A 16,489-nucleotide genomic window follows, 5' to 3' on the forward strand; every position below is an offset into this window, starting at 1 on the left:
ACAGGTGAAGTTTTAAGGGACAATACCCTGTAAAGACTAAAGCATAATCATTATTGAGTTGTTTCCCTAGTCCAAGTTGTATTTCAGACTATTTTAGACACATATTATATGTAATATTTTGTTGGTAAAGACACGTTTACGATTGTATATATTCACAGAACAGGAGTAAATAAGCTGTTGTTTTGGGTTGGGCAGCTTTCCCGGTTAAAGTGCTCGTTTGAGCCATATATATGATACTAAACTACCGATGATACTTCTATTTGACAAAGAAAAAATGTTAATTTCTCCGCTTTAATATCATTGCAAACGGCTTGATAATCTATATTCATGTAGCCATTGTTGCGTATTCACTACAGTTTTAGTTGAGGAAAATCGTCTTATAAAGCGTTTTGTACATGAATATAGGTATTTTACGTTATCGGCATGAACATCCTCCTTTTACGTAATGTAAAATCCCTAACGGTAAAGACTGATTTCGTCTCATCAATTAACTCGCACAAATGTACTGTACCTGTTTGCTACTGCAAATTATCTGACAGTTTGATGTGGTAAGGTATTAACCTGTGTTCTATAATCATGGTAAAGTCTAAACCAGTTTTTTGGCATCATATTTATGTGTGTTGTGGTAAAGTATATATCAGTTTGATGTTGCAAAAAAGTACCTGTTTGGCGTTGTGAATTACTTGCCAATTTGCTATCGTAAAGTATTAGCCTGTGTTTTGTGGTGGACTACTTAGTACATGTTTGCTATCCGTTTCCTGTAGTTAAGAATATACAAGTTTGCTTCATATTTACTATTTATTGTTGACCGACTTGCATGAAGATTTCCTCGTGTTATATTACATAACGAATTTACCCACCCACTTACAAACAAAAAGACGTCCTTTAGCAGTTTCTGTTTACTTGATGTACAGATGTATTGCAGGCAATATATATACTCCAGACCACTTTATTAGCGTACACATCATATCACGCCATTGACTTTTCAAAGCAATGAGAAATTGTATGTCGTCCAAAGCGACGGTTTTCACTGCTATATCTTAATAACCAAATATTGCGGTATTGACGTTCCCTCAGATAAACAACAAACTCAACTTCTCTCAAGCAATTTATATAATGTATCTTGAAATATAATGAAATTAACAAAAATTAAGACATTTACTTTTAGTTTTTGTTTGTTTGTAACTAAGTCGTGGGTTAGAACACCATAACTGGAATTAGCATTTCCATATTTTAACACCTGCATAAACAAAGTTGATCACACTGGATGAAGTGCTTTATATGGATAATCAAGGAATAAGGTCAGTAATTTGGTCGAAAATGTGCTTCCGTGGTGTAGTCGAAAGAAGTCCATAATAAATAGATCCTAAGTTTCCCAGTTTTTGCGCAAATTCGTGTAGAACGAGTGCTTTAATCATCATTTTTCACTACTAGAATATATTCTGCATGGAATGAGACGGTCTTCATGTTCATGCACCCCACATGGCAAGTTTTGCAGATCGAAACCTGAAGTAGGTGTTTATTGCACCGACGAGAGCAAATGTGCGCCGTTTTTAGGGTAGCAGACCACAACTGACTGGCATTTCACTAGGAACTACATAACCCCCTATTTTCTTTTCATTTTTTTGTTAATTTGTGATAGAACTTTCATGAAAAATAGGTGTAGAAAAAAGTGATGTTCTCTGAAGATATGTAAAGACGACCTGAAGTTGTCGTTTTTTATATGAAACAAAGAAGGATTTGAATCACTGACTTTAACTTATAAGAGATGAAATAAGACTTTTCTCGAAACACATCGCAATTAGTCTTAATAGACATAGAGCGGTTGTATTTGATATAAAAGGGTGTTTCCAATGCAAAATAATGATGAAATTAGAAAATTTTTGAATTTTGACCATATTCTGAGTAGATGCGCCTATTTCACCAGCGATTTCTGAGATTAAAAAGCCAATATTTTGTCTCCAGAATGTCAGAAAATGCACAAAATGCATCTTTCTGGGTCTTATTCATGATGGAATGAATGAGATTTCAGAATTCCATTGACAAATAATGCATACAAGTGAAACTTCTACCAAAATATACAATAAAAGGACCATAGGGTCAAATTCTAGCCCAGTAAATGGGTAGGGGTTGGCTTCTATTAAATGTCTATATTTCTCTAAAATCTCAAAATTTCAGAATGAAACTTAGTATTATGTTTGATATGACATCTTTCTTGAAAACTGAGATGAAAATGGTGTGAAATTTAATAAAAAAAAAACATTTCTTATAGGAATAAAGTCTGTAATTTGGTCGAAAATGTGCTTCCGTGGTGTAGTCGAAAGAAGTCCATAATAAATAGATCCTTATTTTCCCATTTTGTTGCGCAAGTTCGTGTAGAACGGGTGCTTTAATCACCATTTTTCACTACTTTAATACATTCTGCATGACATGAAATGGTTTTCATGTTCATACAGCCTACATGGCAAGTTTTGCAGATCGAAACCTGAAGTAGGTGTTTATTGCACGGACAAGAGCAAATATGCACCATTTTTAGGGTAGCAGACCACAACTGACTGGCATTTTACTAGTAACTACATAACCCCCTATTTTCCTTTCATTTTTTATCGTTAATTTGTGATAGAACTTTCATGAAAAATAGGTGTAGGAAAAAGTGATGTTCTCTGAAGATATGTAAAGGCGACCTGAAGTTGTCGTTTTTTATATGAAACAAAGAAGGATTTGAGTTACTGACCTTTAACCTCAAGGCCTTAACATTAGGTAGATTCTAGTTTTAAAGTATGTGGATTTTAATTATCTTAGTGAATATATTAACATACACAAAAAATGTCTTCAGTAAACGCTTTAAACTTCAATTGCACAACGATGATTATTAACAGGTGTGCGCCAGACTGTGCTTACTATTATTATCAATGCATTTATCACAACAAAAGTACGTACCATAAGCCAGTCAACATAAAATATATTTTATCCGATTTAATGTTAATATCATCACGGTTTCAAAAAAGGAAAAAATTAGATATTTTTGCATTTATATGGAGGATTTTCATTATTTCATCATGTAAAATGAATTCTACTGAGAGTTTTTGTAATATATTTTGATACTTTTTTTCTGACTTCTGGTGAAAATCCCAAGGTATCTATAACTTTCAGGAGTCCGTGCTAACTAATTCGTTGGTTAGAACACCATAACTGGAATTAGCATTTCCATATTTTAACACCTGCATAAACAAAGTTGATCACACTGGATGAAGTGCTTTATATGGATAATCAAGGTCTTAACATTAGGTGGATTCTAGTTTTAACGTGTGTGGATTTTAATCATCTTAGTAAATATACTAACATGCACTACAAATGTCTTCAGCAGGTATATCTTTATTCTAATTTGCGTATTTTGCTAGAATTTACTGTCATCTCAAAATTTAATCGTGATTTAAATGCGCTTTTCTCAGAAGGTATATTAAAACCTAATTTTATACGGATGTTGTTTAATTACTTCGTGAGAATGTGTGTAATTGCAGCTGTCCAATTGTATTCGCTGAAGTTATAAAGCTATTTATCAAAAGACGTTATGACTCGAATGTCTTGAGACAGGCAATTCTAAAACACTCCATGGTCGTAGTCAGTCCCAGGCATATATTGGAGTGACCAGATACATGTCATTGTGGAATAATTAACGGCTTAGCAGCATTGTGGATAGAAATCTACCCCGTATCCACCGTAAAATATTAATAATAAACAGGCTTGTAAAAGTCAGGTCGGGGGCCAAAAAGGCAACTTGCCTACTGCCCTTGTTCAAACATTTTGTGATGTAAATGATGCCAATAATGTTTGTTAGAAATATATATGGTAAATTAGACCATTACCTTTTATTCACATATTCTAGATCCTAATTGACAATCACAATTTCCGTGCGAACGCTTATTCTCATCTGTTATTTCGGCATACCTCGTTAATAAATGAAGCTCATATGAGCAATGGTTTCCGTAACAAATTTCCGGAGAATACCGAAATCACATACGGAAGAAACGTAGTCGAACAGAATTTGCCGATTGTCGTTTCGGGACTTACTACTTTATTGTAAAGTATTCCTGTACCGTTGAAAAATAAAGAAAGCTTTGAATATACCTCCTTATGTATAACCCTGTCACTGATTAATGGTCGAATGTTGTTCGGCTAAACGAATGGATACGTAGCACAGATCGGAAAAAGCCGAAGTTCGATGTCTGAGTTTCGGAAAAAAATCTGAGGGTCGGCAAAAGTAAAATATCAAATAAACTTTTTGCGTCCCCTATTGCACTCCAACTGGCGCCTAGTCCTCATTCTGAAAATGCACTATAAATGAAAAATACCAGTCCGCGTAGACGTTCAACTGCAGAATCTATTAATTACCCAGACATTAGTTTTAGACGAAAAACAGACATAATCTTTCCTGCTCGCTAACAACTCCCTCACTATTCATTTTGTTTCAAAAACAATATAATTTCCAAATTACCACAAACAGTTACCCTAAATGTACAATTTAAACTAAGTATTTTTTTCGTGCATTCCGCCACTTGAACCTTTCCGTCAGGTTAAATAAGCAATAATCACATCATGCATTTGTATTCATATTACCTGTTTACTGCTCTATATGTCTTAATGGTTGGTTGGTAGGTATAATTCCGACATATGCCAAAGCATATGTTTTTCTTAAATTAGTTCACAAAAGTAATAATCGAAATTATAGGTAAAGTTACTGCGAACTTCTGTTTTGTTTTGTTTTGTTAAACCTATTTTTTTCATGGAAAGATTTTTTGACAGAAAACAGACGGACAAGCGAACGTGACGTAGATATTCTGGCTGATAGAAGTATAGCATAAAAGCTTAGAGTCAGTTTTGTATGATCGTTACATCGCATCGAATTTTCTCCTCTTTGCATAGTTTTATCTCATTTCGAAATTTGTGGCTGTGACTCTGTAATAATGTATCCGCGGTATTAAAATAAGGACCTAGTTTTGCTCAAATATAATGTTAGTAGGATGTTCGGATAGACAAAATATGTCCAAGAGACTCCATAAAAAGGCACTTATTTTGGCTCGCTACGATAGGAATGTTAAATGAAAATCTACTATAAAGTCCGCATCTGTGTCATCGCATCGTATCTCCGTGTTTTCGCATCGTAGTATCGCGCCATCACATTATATCTTCGCGTCTTCGCATCGTATCATCGTTCCATCACATCGTATCTTCTCGTCTTCGTATAGTTGTATCTCATTCAGAAATCTGTGACAGTGAATCTATAATAATATATTTACGGTTTAAAAAAAAAGAAGAGACCTAGTTTTGCTCAAATTTAATGTTAGTAGGATATTTGGACAGACAAAAAAGTCGTCTCAGAGACTCAATAAAAAGACATTTAACTGTGAGAATATCTTAATAACAAAACGTGGAGCCAAACTTAAGGTTTGGGCGATTAGTTAACTACTCGGTAAGCACTTGATGATTAATGTAATGCGTGCAATACGCATAAATACCATGCCGATCATTTGTTTATTTCACTGCTATAAATTTTGGCATGGACTTAACAAAAAAATAATCTGTAATTGTTCTTCGAAATATTTGCTTACTCATAAGATGCAGAATTTCTTCAAAATAGCATTTCAGACGTTTAGAGTCAGTTTTCTGGTAAAAAATGTAACATATTTTTCGCCACCTTTAATTACCTCTTTTTCAACAAAATAATTCATTTCATGCATTTCTACTCTGACATTATAAGATATATTTTAATACTGATTTATGATTTGAGCCATTGGAATCTGTGGCTAGGTATGAGTTTAAAGATCATGCCTGGTCTACAATCTCTATTAAAATATCTATCGGTGACAAGGCCAATATAAAACAATACACAATTACATACTAATTTGCATTATAATAAAATCGTTTTCATTCTTAAACAAACAAACATGACAAATATCTTCACAGCTATACTATTTTAAAAAAAAACAGCACATATATCGTTGTTGTTTTTTTTTAATTCATTTTTATACAGAATACAATAGAAATATTATTGTAAAATTTGATATAACCAGGTATTGTATATGTCCATTCTATGAAAAAATTGCAAGAGACTCATATATACACAACATATCTACTAATATTACTACTGTTACAAAATAATTGAATTTTAAGAAAAAAGACATTATGCATAAAGTTATCAAATGGCTATTTTTCACTTAACTACTTCAGTTAATTTATTTTAGGTCGATTGTGAAGGAAGTTCTACAATTTATATTAATCACTCTAGACACCTCATTCCTGATGGAATCCATCGCCACGAGGGTATGAGTTTCCATTTTAATGCTGAGCGCCAAGCAAGGGAGCTACTGGTACCATTTTTCACGTCTTTGTTATGACGCGGCCAGGGATCAAACCCACGACCTTCCGCACTCGAAGCGAACGCTCTACCGCTAGGCTATCGAGGCTATTATAGACAATTACTTCAGGTGTAGTAAATCCTTGTCAAATGTATTAAAATTTACTGGATACATAAGCTATCCATTGGTACAGAGCGATATTCATGATCAAATGCAGGAAGAACAGTCGTTTGTTAAATAAATTCCCATTTGTGTTGGTGTAATACACATTTATACTGCGTTTAGCTATATATGTATTGCTGTATACTGTTAAACATAATGCACAGTACTATTGATGCACATAATATTGTTGACTTTATGTTGTTATTATGATATTTTAACAGATAATATATTCAAAATAGAATTTGGATCTTGTTTTGTGCCGTTTTTTCAACAGTATTTTAGTTATGTAATGGCGGGCAGTTAACCCAACCAGTGTTCCTTGATTCTGTACCAGTACAAACCTGTTCTCCGCAAGTAACTGCCAACTTCCCCACATGAATTATCAGAGGTGGAGGACGAATGATTTCAGACACAATGTCTTTTATTAAATCGTCACAGAGAACATACGCCCCGCCCGAGGATCGAACTCGCGACCCCGCAATCCGTAGACCAAAGCTCTCCTTTCTGAGCTAAGCGGAATTTTGATCAGGTGCATGTATATCTTTTACTTAAACATCAGCTTCCAGTATTAACATGTATAACATAGCATTGAGGAATACATTATAATACATTGATTATTCGAAACAAGCACTTCTGCGATCATTCCCATACCTTGGAAGAAATCTGTATATAATATTTGAAAAATAGGTTATGTTAATAAGTGGTTTAATGCTTATACAGATGCAATAACTCACATTCGAAAATGTTCGTCAGAAATGAGTATTAGTAATAGCAGAGAACAAGAGAGAAAGTAAATGGATATATCCGTATGCAACAAAGTAATCTTTGAAATGTATCATATTTCCTTCTTGCAAACGAACTGAGCTTGTAGACCAATAGTACTTTCGCAATAAATGTCATTCCATTGATCAAACGGTGCTTCAAATCCCATCGTCAGGCAGTTTTGGTAAGGAGAATCATCCGGTTCACCAGGGTTCCAGTTCCTGTCAATTAAAAAGCACTGAGCATACAGTAGTGTTGCTATAACATGACATATACTATTATATTAGGAAACGAACTTACTCAAAGACCCTAAGAAATGTGATCATGCTTTGTTTATTCGTTATTTTTATCGAACTAATCGCTACCTGTACTATGCTACACTACAGTAGCCTAGTTTTATAGCTGACACATTAGTGAGAACGGCAAGATCTGGGGTACACGGACGAAAAAAATATTTGATTTTATATGGGATCTTTACAGTTCATGTTTTCAATGAGTATAGCCAGTTGTTTATTTATATTTTATATTTTTCACTTAAAATATAACTTTGATATTTTTCACTGTGAGATTACAAGATAAACTTCACTCTGATATTTCAATAATTCTCAGAAAAAGCATGTAAGAAACAAACGTTATATGCCGCTTAAATACTATATAGTGATTACACACTTTTTTGTGTATAATATATTTATATGTATAAACATGTAATTAATAAATACGTTTTTATCAATTATTTCGTATAAATAACCAGACGACTTGTGCAGATAGGGCTACATGTATGCAAACCTATATAATTATACATTCTGGAAAAAGTCTTTAAAATGTTGTTACGGTCGCTTACGCATATCTTGTGCGTTTACAGCCAAGCTCTGACAACTTCGGTAGGGAGTCGACTGTTTTGGCTCAGTGGTTACAGCATTAGACTAGCACCCGAGTGACCCGGGTTTGAATCCCGCAACAAGGCAGTTGGGATTTTTCGTCATAAGATGCTATGTACTTTGATTTATTTCAACTTATCATCGTAACAATGTCTCATCTGATCCTAATCAGCATATATGTTACAAAAAACGATATAGGTTGCTAAATGGATTAAAATGTCATACCAACAACAAGAGAAAATCAACATGACCGCAAAAAACATTTAAAAACATACGAGCAATCGCTTATGTTTGATAATCTATACCTACATGTATGTACTCTTTTCTCTGGTCCTATCAGATATCCATACACCTTCCGTTTCTTCATCCGTGAGTCCTAACCACACGTTTCGTTTCAATGATGATCGTGTCCATGTATGTCCATTATTTTCACATAACTTGTAAACAAACTCGTTTTCGGGCGAACTCTGAATGTCCGCTACACTCGCCCCAAGTTTGAGGCATGTTTCGCGTGCTGAGACGTAGTTCATTTTTTCCTCAACATATAAGTAACAAAATGATTGAAACTTTGTCCAGCCATCAGGACATGGTAGATTATCTGGCACTTCTTTCATTTCATTTATCATCTGTTTTAAATCGTCTATTTCAGCCTGTTGCCTATCCATTTTCTCGTCTTTCTTTCTGATTTCAGCACTGCACTTTGCCATTACCTCTGAAATGACCTCAGTTAATTTTCTGTCTAGGTCATTTTCCTTGACTTGCATTCTTGTGACTGTTTCCGCAATTATATCGTCATTACTTTCTACCTGATTTGCAACTTTACGCATTTCATTTTCAATGACTTTTACCTTTTTTCTCAGCCATTTCTTTTCATCCATGAATCCTTTTTTGATTAATGTTTCCCTCTGGTGGGAAACAACAACAGATTGTCCCAGATTCTTCTTTATTTGTTTATCATTTTCTTCTCTCTCATTTGAACACACACACGCCTGATCTTCAAGAATGACGATGGAAGTATTTAAGGCTTCGACATCTTGTCTCATGGATGTTAAGGTAGATCTTGTCAGTTCATTGTCAGTATTAATACGCATTTCTATACTGTTCACTCTCGTCTCAAGTGTGTTGAGTCTCCGCTTCAAAAACGCATTTACCTCCACATTCCAGGCACACGTCATCAACATTAATACCAAAGTCTGTGACTTAGAAGTCATATCTGTGTTGTTTTCTAATCGATTTGAAACAACAAATGAAACTAAGTCTTGTCCTGTGCTTATCAGTTTATGTTAATTTGTTTACATATGCGTTCGAGTATAGCAAATGGTTCACACTGAGATATTTTCAAGATTAGATCAAATTTTGCAGGAAATTAAATTTCACAACTATATAACGTATATATTTCGAACTTGAAATAACTGTTTCCTGTGAATATTTAAGATGTACCGCAATAGGTACATTTTATACTACAAGACAGGCTAGTGTAGATTTTTTATTTTTTATTTTTTTGGAAAGCAGACATGCGCAATGTAGCAGTTAAATGTTTTACATCTCTTACCACATCTGTGTTTGTTTATTTTCTTTCGTAAATTAATTTTCTAGAAATCATGTTCAAGGTTTCATTTTATCATTAAATCGTGAAGTTCCCATATAGTTTCTGATAAACCTATCAAGAGTGAGCGTTTATTTAGAATTGAAGTATTTAAGTTCACATGAACCAAGAGTTGAGGCTTAGCTGTTTGTGTCGGCGGACGGTCCGGTGTCCATCGCCCGTCATCAAAAATCAACAATTTTACTTATCTTTAATTATCTTCTTCTCTGGAACTATTTTTCAGAAATACACAAAATTTGGTCTGTAGCATCATGCAAGTTTGTTCAAGTTGTTATGTTTGGCTGCACTCGGTGCCCGTTTAAGCTAAAATGGAAATTTCCTTAAAATAAGTCTACAACGAGTTCTTCTCATGAAACGCTTGGCTTTATAGATTTTCACTGAATTTTGTCTGAGGCATCCTTAAACAGTTCCACTTGATTGAATTTAGAGACCGCCATAAACTCTCAGAAGACGACTTATTCGCCTTAAACACGAAACAAACAAGGTCAGAATCATCCTCGAATTAACCTCTTTAATTCCTGTTCAGAATGTTCCGCTTGACTGCATTTATAGGCTACCAGAGCTCAAGTTTGTAACGTGTATCGGACAATTTGATAAAAGGGGTAATTAGATATAATAGCAGAGAAACAAACAGCCCGGGGTGGTAAAACTTAAAAATTGATCCGGATTATTTGATAAAGTGAGGTTATTAAATAAAAATATAGGCTTGAAACAGGCAGCGTTAATGCAAAAACTTGAAATTTGTTATAAAATATTTTATATATTGAAGTAATTAAATGTAATATCCCAACATATATCCCAAGCAGCATGGCCTACCTGTTTTCTAATGATCTACATCTACAAGAAAAATTATACAATTCTCAGCAGTAGGGTTTCTTGTGAAAACTTAGTACATATTTTCCCTGGAATAACTTAATCTTCTATAGCCGTTTACACATTGGTGATACTGTCGGCTTTAATTAGAATTAAGCAAATATTTTTTTAAAGAATCTCTGAATAGTTGATAATAGGTATCTATATGCAATATTATAAAGTACAATAATTACAAAATTTTATTATATTGATAACTTTTCGGGACACTGTGCAAACCCCTGTAGAACAACAACCGTAGCTTAAATTTGTTTGTACCGAGATTGTTTGCTCTGAAGAGATTTACCACAACTATACTGAGAAAACATTATCTGCAAATTGCAGGGAAATATTTTTTTTAAATGTTCCATTAGAATGCTTTGGTAAGCTTAATTATAATCGCCACCTGTAGCCCATATGGACGACTCCTCCGGATAGGTGTAAATAGGTGGATAGTGCAATATATGAGTACAGAAGATGCTCTGACTTTAGACGTTTCGGTAATCCCTAGATTGTTCTTTAGCGTGCCCATTGTAAAGCACCCATACGCTGAAATTTGATTCACATGTTAGTATAATTTTATTCGGGGCAGCGGGGTCTCGAACTCACGTTCCCTGGTTTTGTAGTCAGACCGTGTTACCATTTCAGCACTTTCTTCGATTTGTCGTTAACAGAGATTATTCTGTGTTTTAATAGTATCGTTATTCATACCCCTTTTAGAAAAAGAAAAAACTGAAGTTTTCGAGAACCATGAACTTTTGTTAACCTTAAGCTTTCTCTGTAATATCTTTTTGCAATTGACAAGCTAAGAACCAGCTAACCTATAAGGCAATTACCCAAAACAGACTCTTTCTGAAACTGTATATCGATGGTATGTCGCGGTAAAGTTATATTTGAATCTCAATCAAGCCACATCTTTGAAATATATAGAAAAGACCCTTATTGATGAAAATTATCTAAATCTAAACCAAGATTCCCGCCACAGATGGGTAAAAGTGATATCTTCGTTTATTAATTTGGCCCATGCATTTATCTACTTAAGATGTCTACACGTGCAATTTTCCCGGCTTGTTTTGTTGTTGTTGTTGTTTGTACATGTATTAGTCATATTTAACAGTGACCGCTGACTACTTTTACGAAAAAGTTTACATTATAACATCACTGCTGACATGCCAATAACATATCGACAAAACCAGACAATATTTTATGGCGGCAGGGCACAGTAAACTTGAATAATCCACAAGATTTCGTTGACACAAGTGCCATTACAACTTTCAGTGATGTCAGGGAAGAGAAGAATGGATGCATTGCATATACATATCCAAAGCAATTTATCATGCTGCCGATTCCGTTGTTTTTAAGTTAGACACGAGTAGTATTTTGTTTCAGGACAGTAGATTTTGAGGTAAACAGGCCCAATTTACAAACCTAGCTAATGACTGACCTAAAACGTATTATACCGTCTGACTTTCGGTACCTCAGGTAAATCTTACACATGGAGTCTACATGGAGCCAAGAAAATTCATTTATCTATTTTGCACAAACATTACTCCTTAGTTCTATAAACATCATATATAACCAGTATAAAATAAACGCCTGTAAAAATACATCTACTTACGTACCGGACCTAAATAAGAAACTGGCCTCTGCTACTTTTTGAATTGTCATGTTTAAAATTCTTGAACCAATTTTGGAGATGATAACGGGATATTATTTCCCTGGATCAATGACCCTGTTTATTATTAATGTTACAGCCATTCATTTTGTACGTATGTTTAAACGATCCGGTCATCTATACTATCGCCATACTTTTTTTAGCTTTAAAGTGTAAAATATATCTGACAATTAAACACAGATTAATTTGCAAACAAAAGGCTTACAGTGAAATGCACATAGATATACTGCGAGTAATTTCAATAATTATGACGTCAATACTCGTACGTACTAAGCGAAATAGTTTATATTTTCTGATGCATTTAGGCGGAACATTTGTTGGCTTCTTTAACGTAAATTTCTCATGCTTTTGGGAAAAGGGCTGTCATAATGTAGCCTTAAGTAATGCACATAGTGCTGTTCCTTAGTTAAATTTGACGTTGATTTCCTCGAAAATACCATGTTCCTTTTTCATTTAGATTTCGTTGTCAACTTTCCTTGAAACTTGTTAATTCATCGTGTACAATATAGGTGATTTAAATCGAGAACAAACAATAATAATGAATGAAATTCTCGCAAGTGCAGCAGTATCTAACCAAACGGCAATTCCACAACCTGATTCATGTTGAAATCTTATAATGATCAACCTCTGTAAGAACGCATTCATCGCTTCATGTCACTCAAATAAAACTTACGGAGAAAGAGTGTTTCCATCATCGGCTGCATACCTTTATTTATTTATTTATTATTTATATGAAATTACTAATGAAGTGTAAACAAACATTATCTATTATGGCAGACATCTTTCCAGGTGCATGTTTCATTTTTTTTGTAACACTTTAGTATGTATCTTCAAAAACCGCTGACTTCAAATGACCTGCCCATGACCGATGTCAGTTCGAGCCTTGCTTTGGGCGTATAATTCCTCATGTGAGGAAGTTATCCGAGTGGCTTACGAAAGGTCAGTTGTTCAACCTAGGTGTCAACCCATCCTTGAAACAATACCCGGAAAAAAAATGTGCCGTTCACATGTTTGGGTTAGCTTATTTATTGTCGCATCCGGTATTCTATGGTATTGGAGTCCTTAGGCTCCTGTTGTTACGTATAGGTTAATAAATTGGAGAGCGGTGCCTTTGAGTGATAATGGCCCTGGCAAGGTGATAATAGCCCGAGGGCTTTAGCCCGAGGGCTATTATCTTCTTCCAGGGCCATTATCACTCAAAGGCACCGCTCTCCTATGTATTTACCTGTTTATTACATGTTTACCTATTATATAGTAAGAAATGTTTTTTTTTGTGTCATTTTTATGGGTACTTGCATCTTCTGGCACAATAGATTTCAGCTTTTCAGTTTCTATATTATTTGTATAAGAGTCTATTTACTGTATAAAATCAAATACCTGGATAGTTGTACTTTCTTGCTTATTGCATAATTTAGGGATAAAATACGATATTTCACGAAGAATACACGATGTTACGCTCAAGATGATAAAATAAAACGGAAATATTCGCTGTTTTACCTCCACGAAACGCCATGACGTCATTTCTGTTTACAGACGTTAATTTCCCGCGCTAACGCCATGGCCATTATCGATAATGGCCCGGGGCTTATTATGATAATGTGATAATGCATGACGCAATGCGATAATGGGAGTATTTTCAACACAAATTTGTTACTATTTATAGGTACTCATGTAATAAATATCTGTAATACTGTGGTATGAACAGTTCGTACGCATCTAATATGTATGCTATGCTGTGTTATGTAGAGTTCGTAGGCGCCTGTTGCTGCATGTCTGTAATACTGTGGTATGTAGAGTTCGTCGACGCCTGCAGTTACATGTATGCTATGCTTTGTTATGTAGAGTTCGTAGGCGCTTGAAGTTACATGTATGCTATGCTGTATAATGTAGAGTTCGTAGACGCTACGCTGTTACAGCAATTTAGGGGTAGGTGAGAGAGAGAGAGTCTCGATTGGATTGTGTAAGCCTTTAGGGTATCCTAATTTTGTTGTTATTGTTTTTGAAATCATCGTAATGTTTAAATTTCATGCATGACTTCTACATCCACAGTTTGACAGGTTTTTGATAAATGCGTCAACCCATACATTGCAAATGTGTCCGGTTTTATCAAATAATCATTGATATATCTTTCTCACACGAAAGTAAACATTTTCTGGAAAGCGTAAACAACATCAATTTTTTGCAAACGAAACCTCAAACTGCGCAAATTGCTTTTGTATCTGGATGTAGATTGATAGGTTGAATTGCACATCGATATTGACGTTAAATGCTATATTAAGCGCAAGCTTTTTTTACTTGAGACCACGGATGACTCAAGTATTTTTGTTCTCCATTTGCATGCTTGAATACCAATGTTTTACTTGGGACCTCCATGGCCCAATGGTTAAGGTCGCTAACTTTGAATCACTTGAACCACACTGATGTGGGTTCGAGCCTCACTCGGGGCGTTGAATTCTTCATATGAAGAAACCATCAAGCTGGCTTACGAAAGGTCGTTGGTTCTTCCCGAGTGTCAGCCCTGATAAAATAATGCCAAGGAGGAGCACCTAAAACTAAATGAAATATTGTCAATTGGACCAGCTTTAATCAATACAATTGTTTCTTTGTAAACAATATATAATTTAGAATGAAGAAAGGTATCAAAGGTGTTACCATTGCCTGTTCCTAGGCGGTGCCAACAGCGTTCCTTATGTCATCGCAGTCTGTTTTGTGCGTGCATGCATGTTTGCGTCTGTGTTTTTATTGAAGGCGGGCCTATTTGACGATGTGTGGTTCTGGCTGTACTAGTATTTGCCGTGCCTTATGCTTGCAAGGAATCTACCCTTACCATTTACAAGATAATTGCAGGAACAAATAAATCTATTTCAAAAACAATTTCGATAAATCGCATGCAGATGATATTGTTAAACGAAGAACTTGAGATAGCTGCCTTACTCCCTTTAGGCTTTACATTTTATTGCATTTCTTAGCTTTATCATCTTCCCGGTGTAAAATTTAATTGTACGCACAGGCTTATCGACGTAGGCCAAGGTAAACCCCTGATTACATGGCTATCATACAATGGTAATGAAGAGTCCGTAAGATGTCTACTTTCTTTGGTTTTAAGCACCTATTACTGTCATGGTACTTATTGACACCTGGTTGTTTTATGGAAGTCTGCCACGGGGACATGAAGACTTGCATATTTAATTCCGGTTAAGGGTACGGAGGGCACGGCATATACTGGCTCCAGTCGCAACCACAGAAAATTGTTGAAACAAATATTTTCTTCGAAATTTGAACCTGTTCACTTCTATGTCGGCTTGGTCACTGCATAAGACGACATAAAACCACAGGATCATAAACATCACCAACATTCATCAGCTTTTGTTGTGATACTCCAGTCTTTGCTGAAAAACTTTTCATGGTTTCGTACTCAATATTTTTGAACTACGCTTTTATTTTTATTAATTATTTTTTTCCCTGGTTATGTCAATTCTAATATTTGGATATGATTCAAATATCAAAAGATTTGAACAATTCATGCTGAATCAATTCCCTGTGGGTGGTTTTATAACAGATTCAGCGTCGGACGGACTGGAGGAGGTTGCATCACAAACTCTCGTCATGCCCAAAGATTCGAACAACTTTTAGAAGATATTAAACTCGAATACGCAATTATTCTATCGTGGTTATAATATTGACACACATAATTCTGACCAAGATCAGGCAAAGACAGTTCCTTTGAGGAGAGTACACCTGCAAAAACCTTTTGTGAACAGTAAAAGTTTGAACGAATATATATATATAATTTGCCAGTTGCCCCCAGGCGTTGTACTCGGCATGTTGATGTCAGTCATTATAATGTGTTCTTATCGCATGCGAACAAGATAATGAAATAAGAACTTATGTACAGTGATATTTTAATAGTATTCTGGAATTTTCAAGGAATGAAAAACCCAGTGGACAATATCTGATGTGACGATGGAGTTCATTTTAATGATAATGGTGTTTTTGAAATTTAGTAGAAATTTAGTAGAAATGTACGGCGAAATATTTTACAAATTCACGAACACTACAAAACTTTATCAACATTAAATCTGTTACAGACCAGGCAGGAAGCTGTGAAACTGTAGATAGGTCTGCTCCAGACGATATTGGTTATCATTTAATAACATTAATCTTTACCAGACAGACAGAACGTATTAAGTTCAAATCAATT

The 16,489-nt window shown here is 34.9% G+C and overlaps 1 protein-coding gene across 1 annotated transcript; it reads right to left on the reverse strand.

Annotated features, from left to right (window-relative positions):
• Nucleotides 1–5,334: 5,334 nt before the first annotated feature.
• LOC123537480 (low affinity immunoglobulin epsilon Fc receptor-like) lies at nt 5,335–9,818 on the reverse strand. The gene is made up of 2 exons (XM_053529359.1): nt 8,468–9,818; nt 5,335–7,501 (listed from the first exon to the last, which is right to left on the reverse strand). The coding sequence occupies exons 1-2, from the start codon at nt 9,367–9,369 to the stop codon at nt 7,354–7,356; spliced, it is 1,050 nt and encodes a 349-aa protein (XP_053385334.1). The 5' UTR covers nt 9,370–9,818; the 3' UTR covers nt 5,335–7,353.
• Between the last annotated feature and the right edge of the window lie 6,671 nt (nt 9,819–16,489).

Source organism: Mercenaria mercenaria, chromosome 17, assembly GCF_021730395.1.
Source record: "Mercenaria mercenaria strain notata chromosome 17, MADL_Memer_1, whole genome shotgun sequence".
Lineage (NCBI taxonomy): Eukaryota > Metazoa > Mollusca > Bivalvia > Venerida > Veneridae > Mercenaria > Mercenaria mercenaria.

Excerpts from the sequence above, each read along its gene's own strand:
- LOC123537480 (XM_053529359.1), bottom strand. The coding sequence starts at position 9,369 with ATGACTTCTAAGTCACAGACTTTGGTATTAATGTTGATGACGTGTGCC. Across the intron at positions 7,502-8,467 it reads AGAGAAAAGAGTACATACAT|GAACTGGAACCCTGGTGAAC; the intron begins GTAGGTATAGAT and ends TTTAATTGACAG.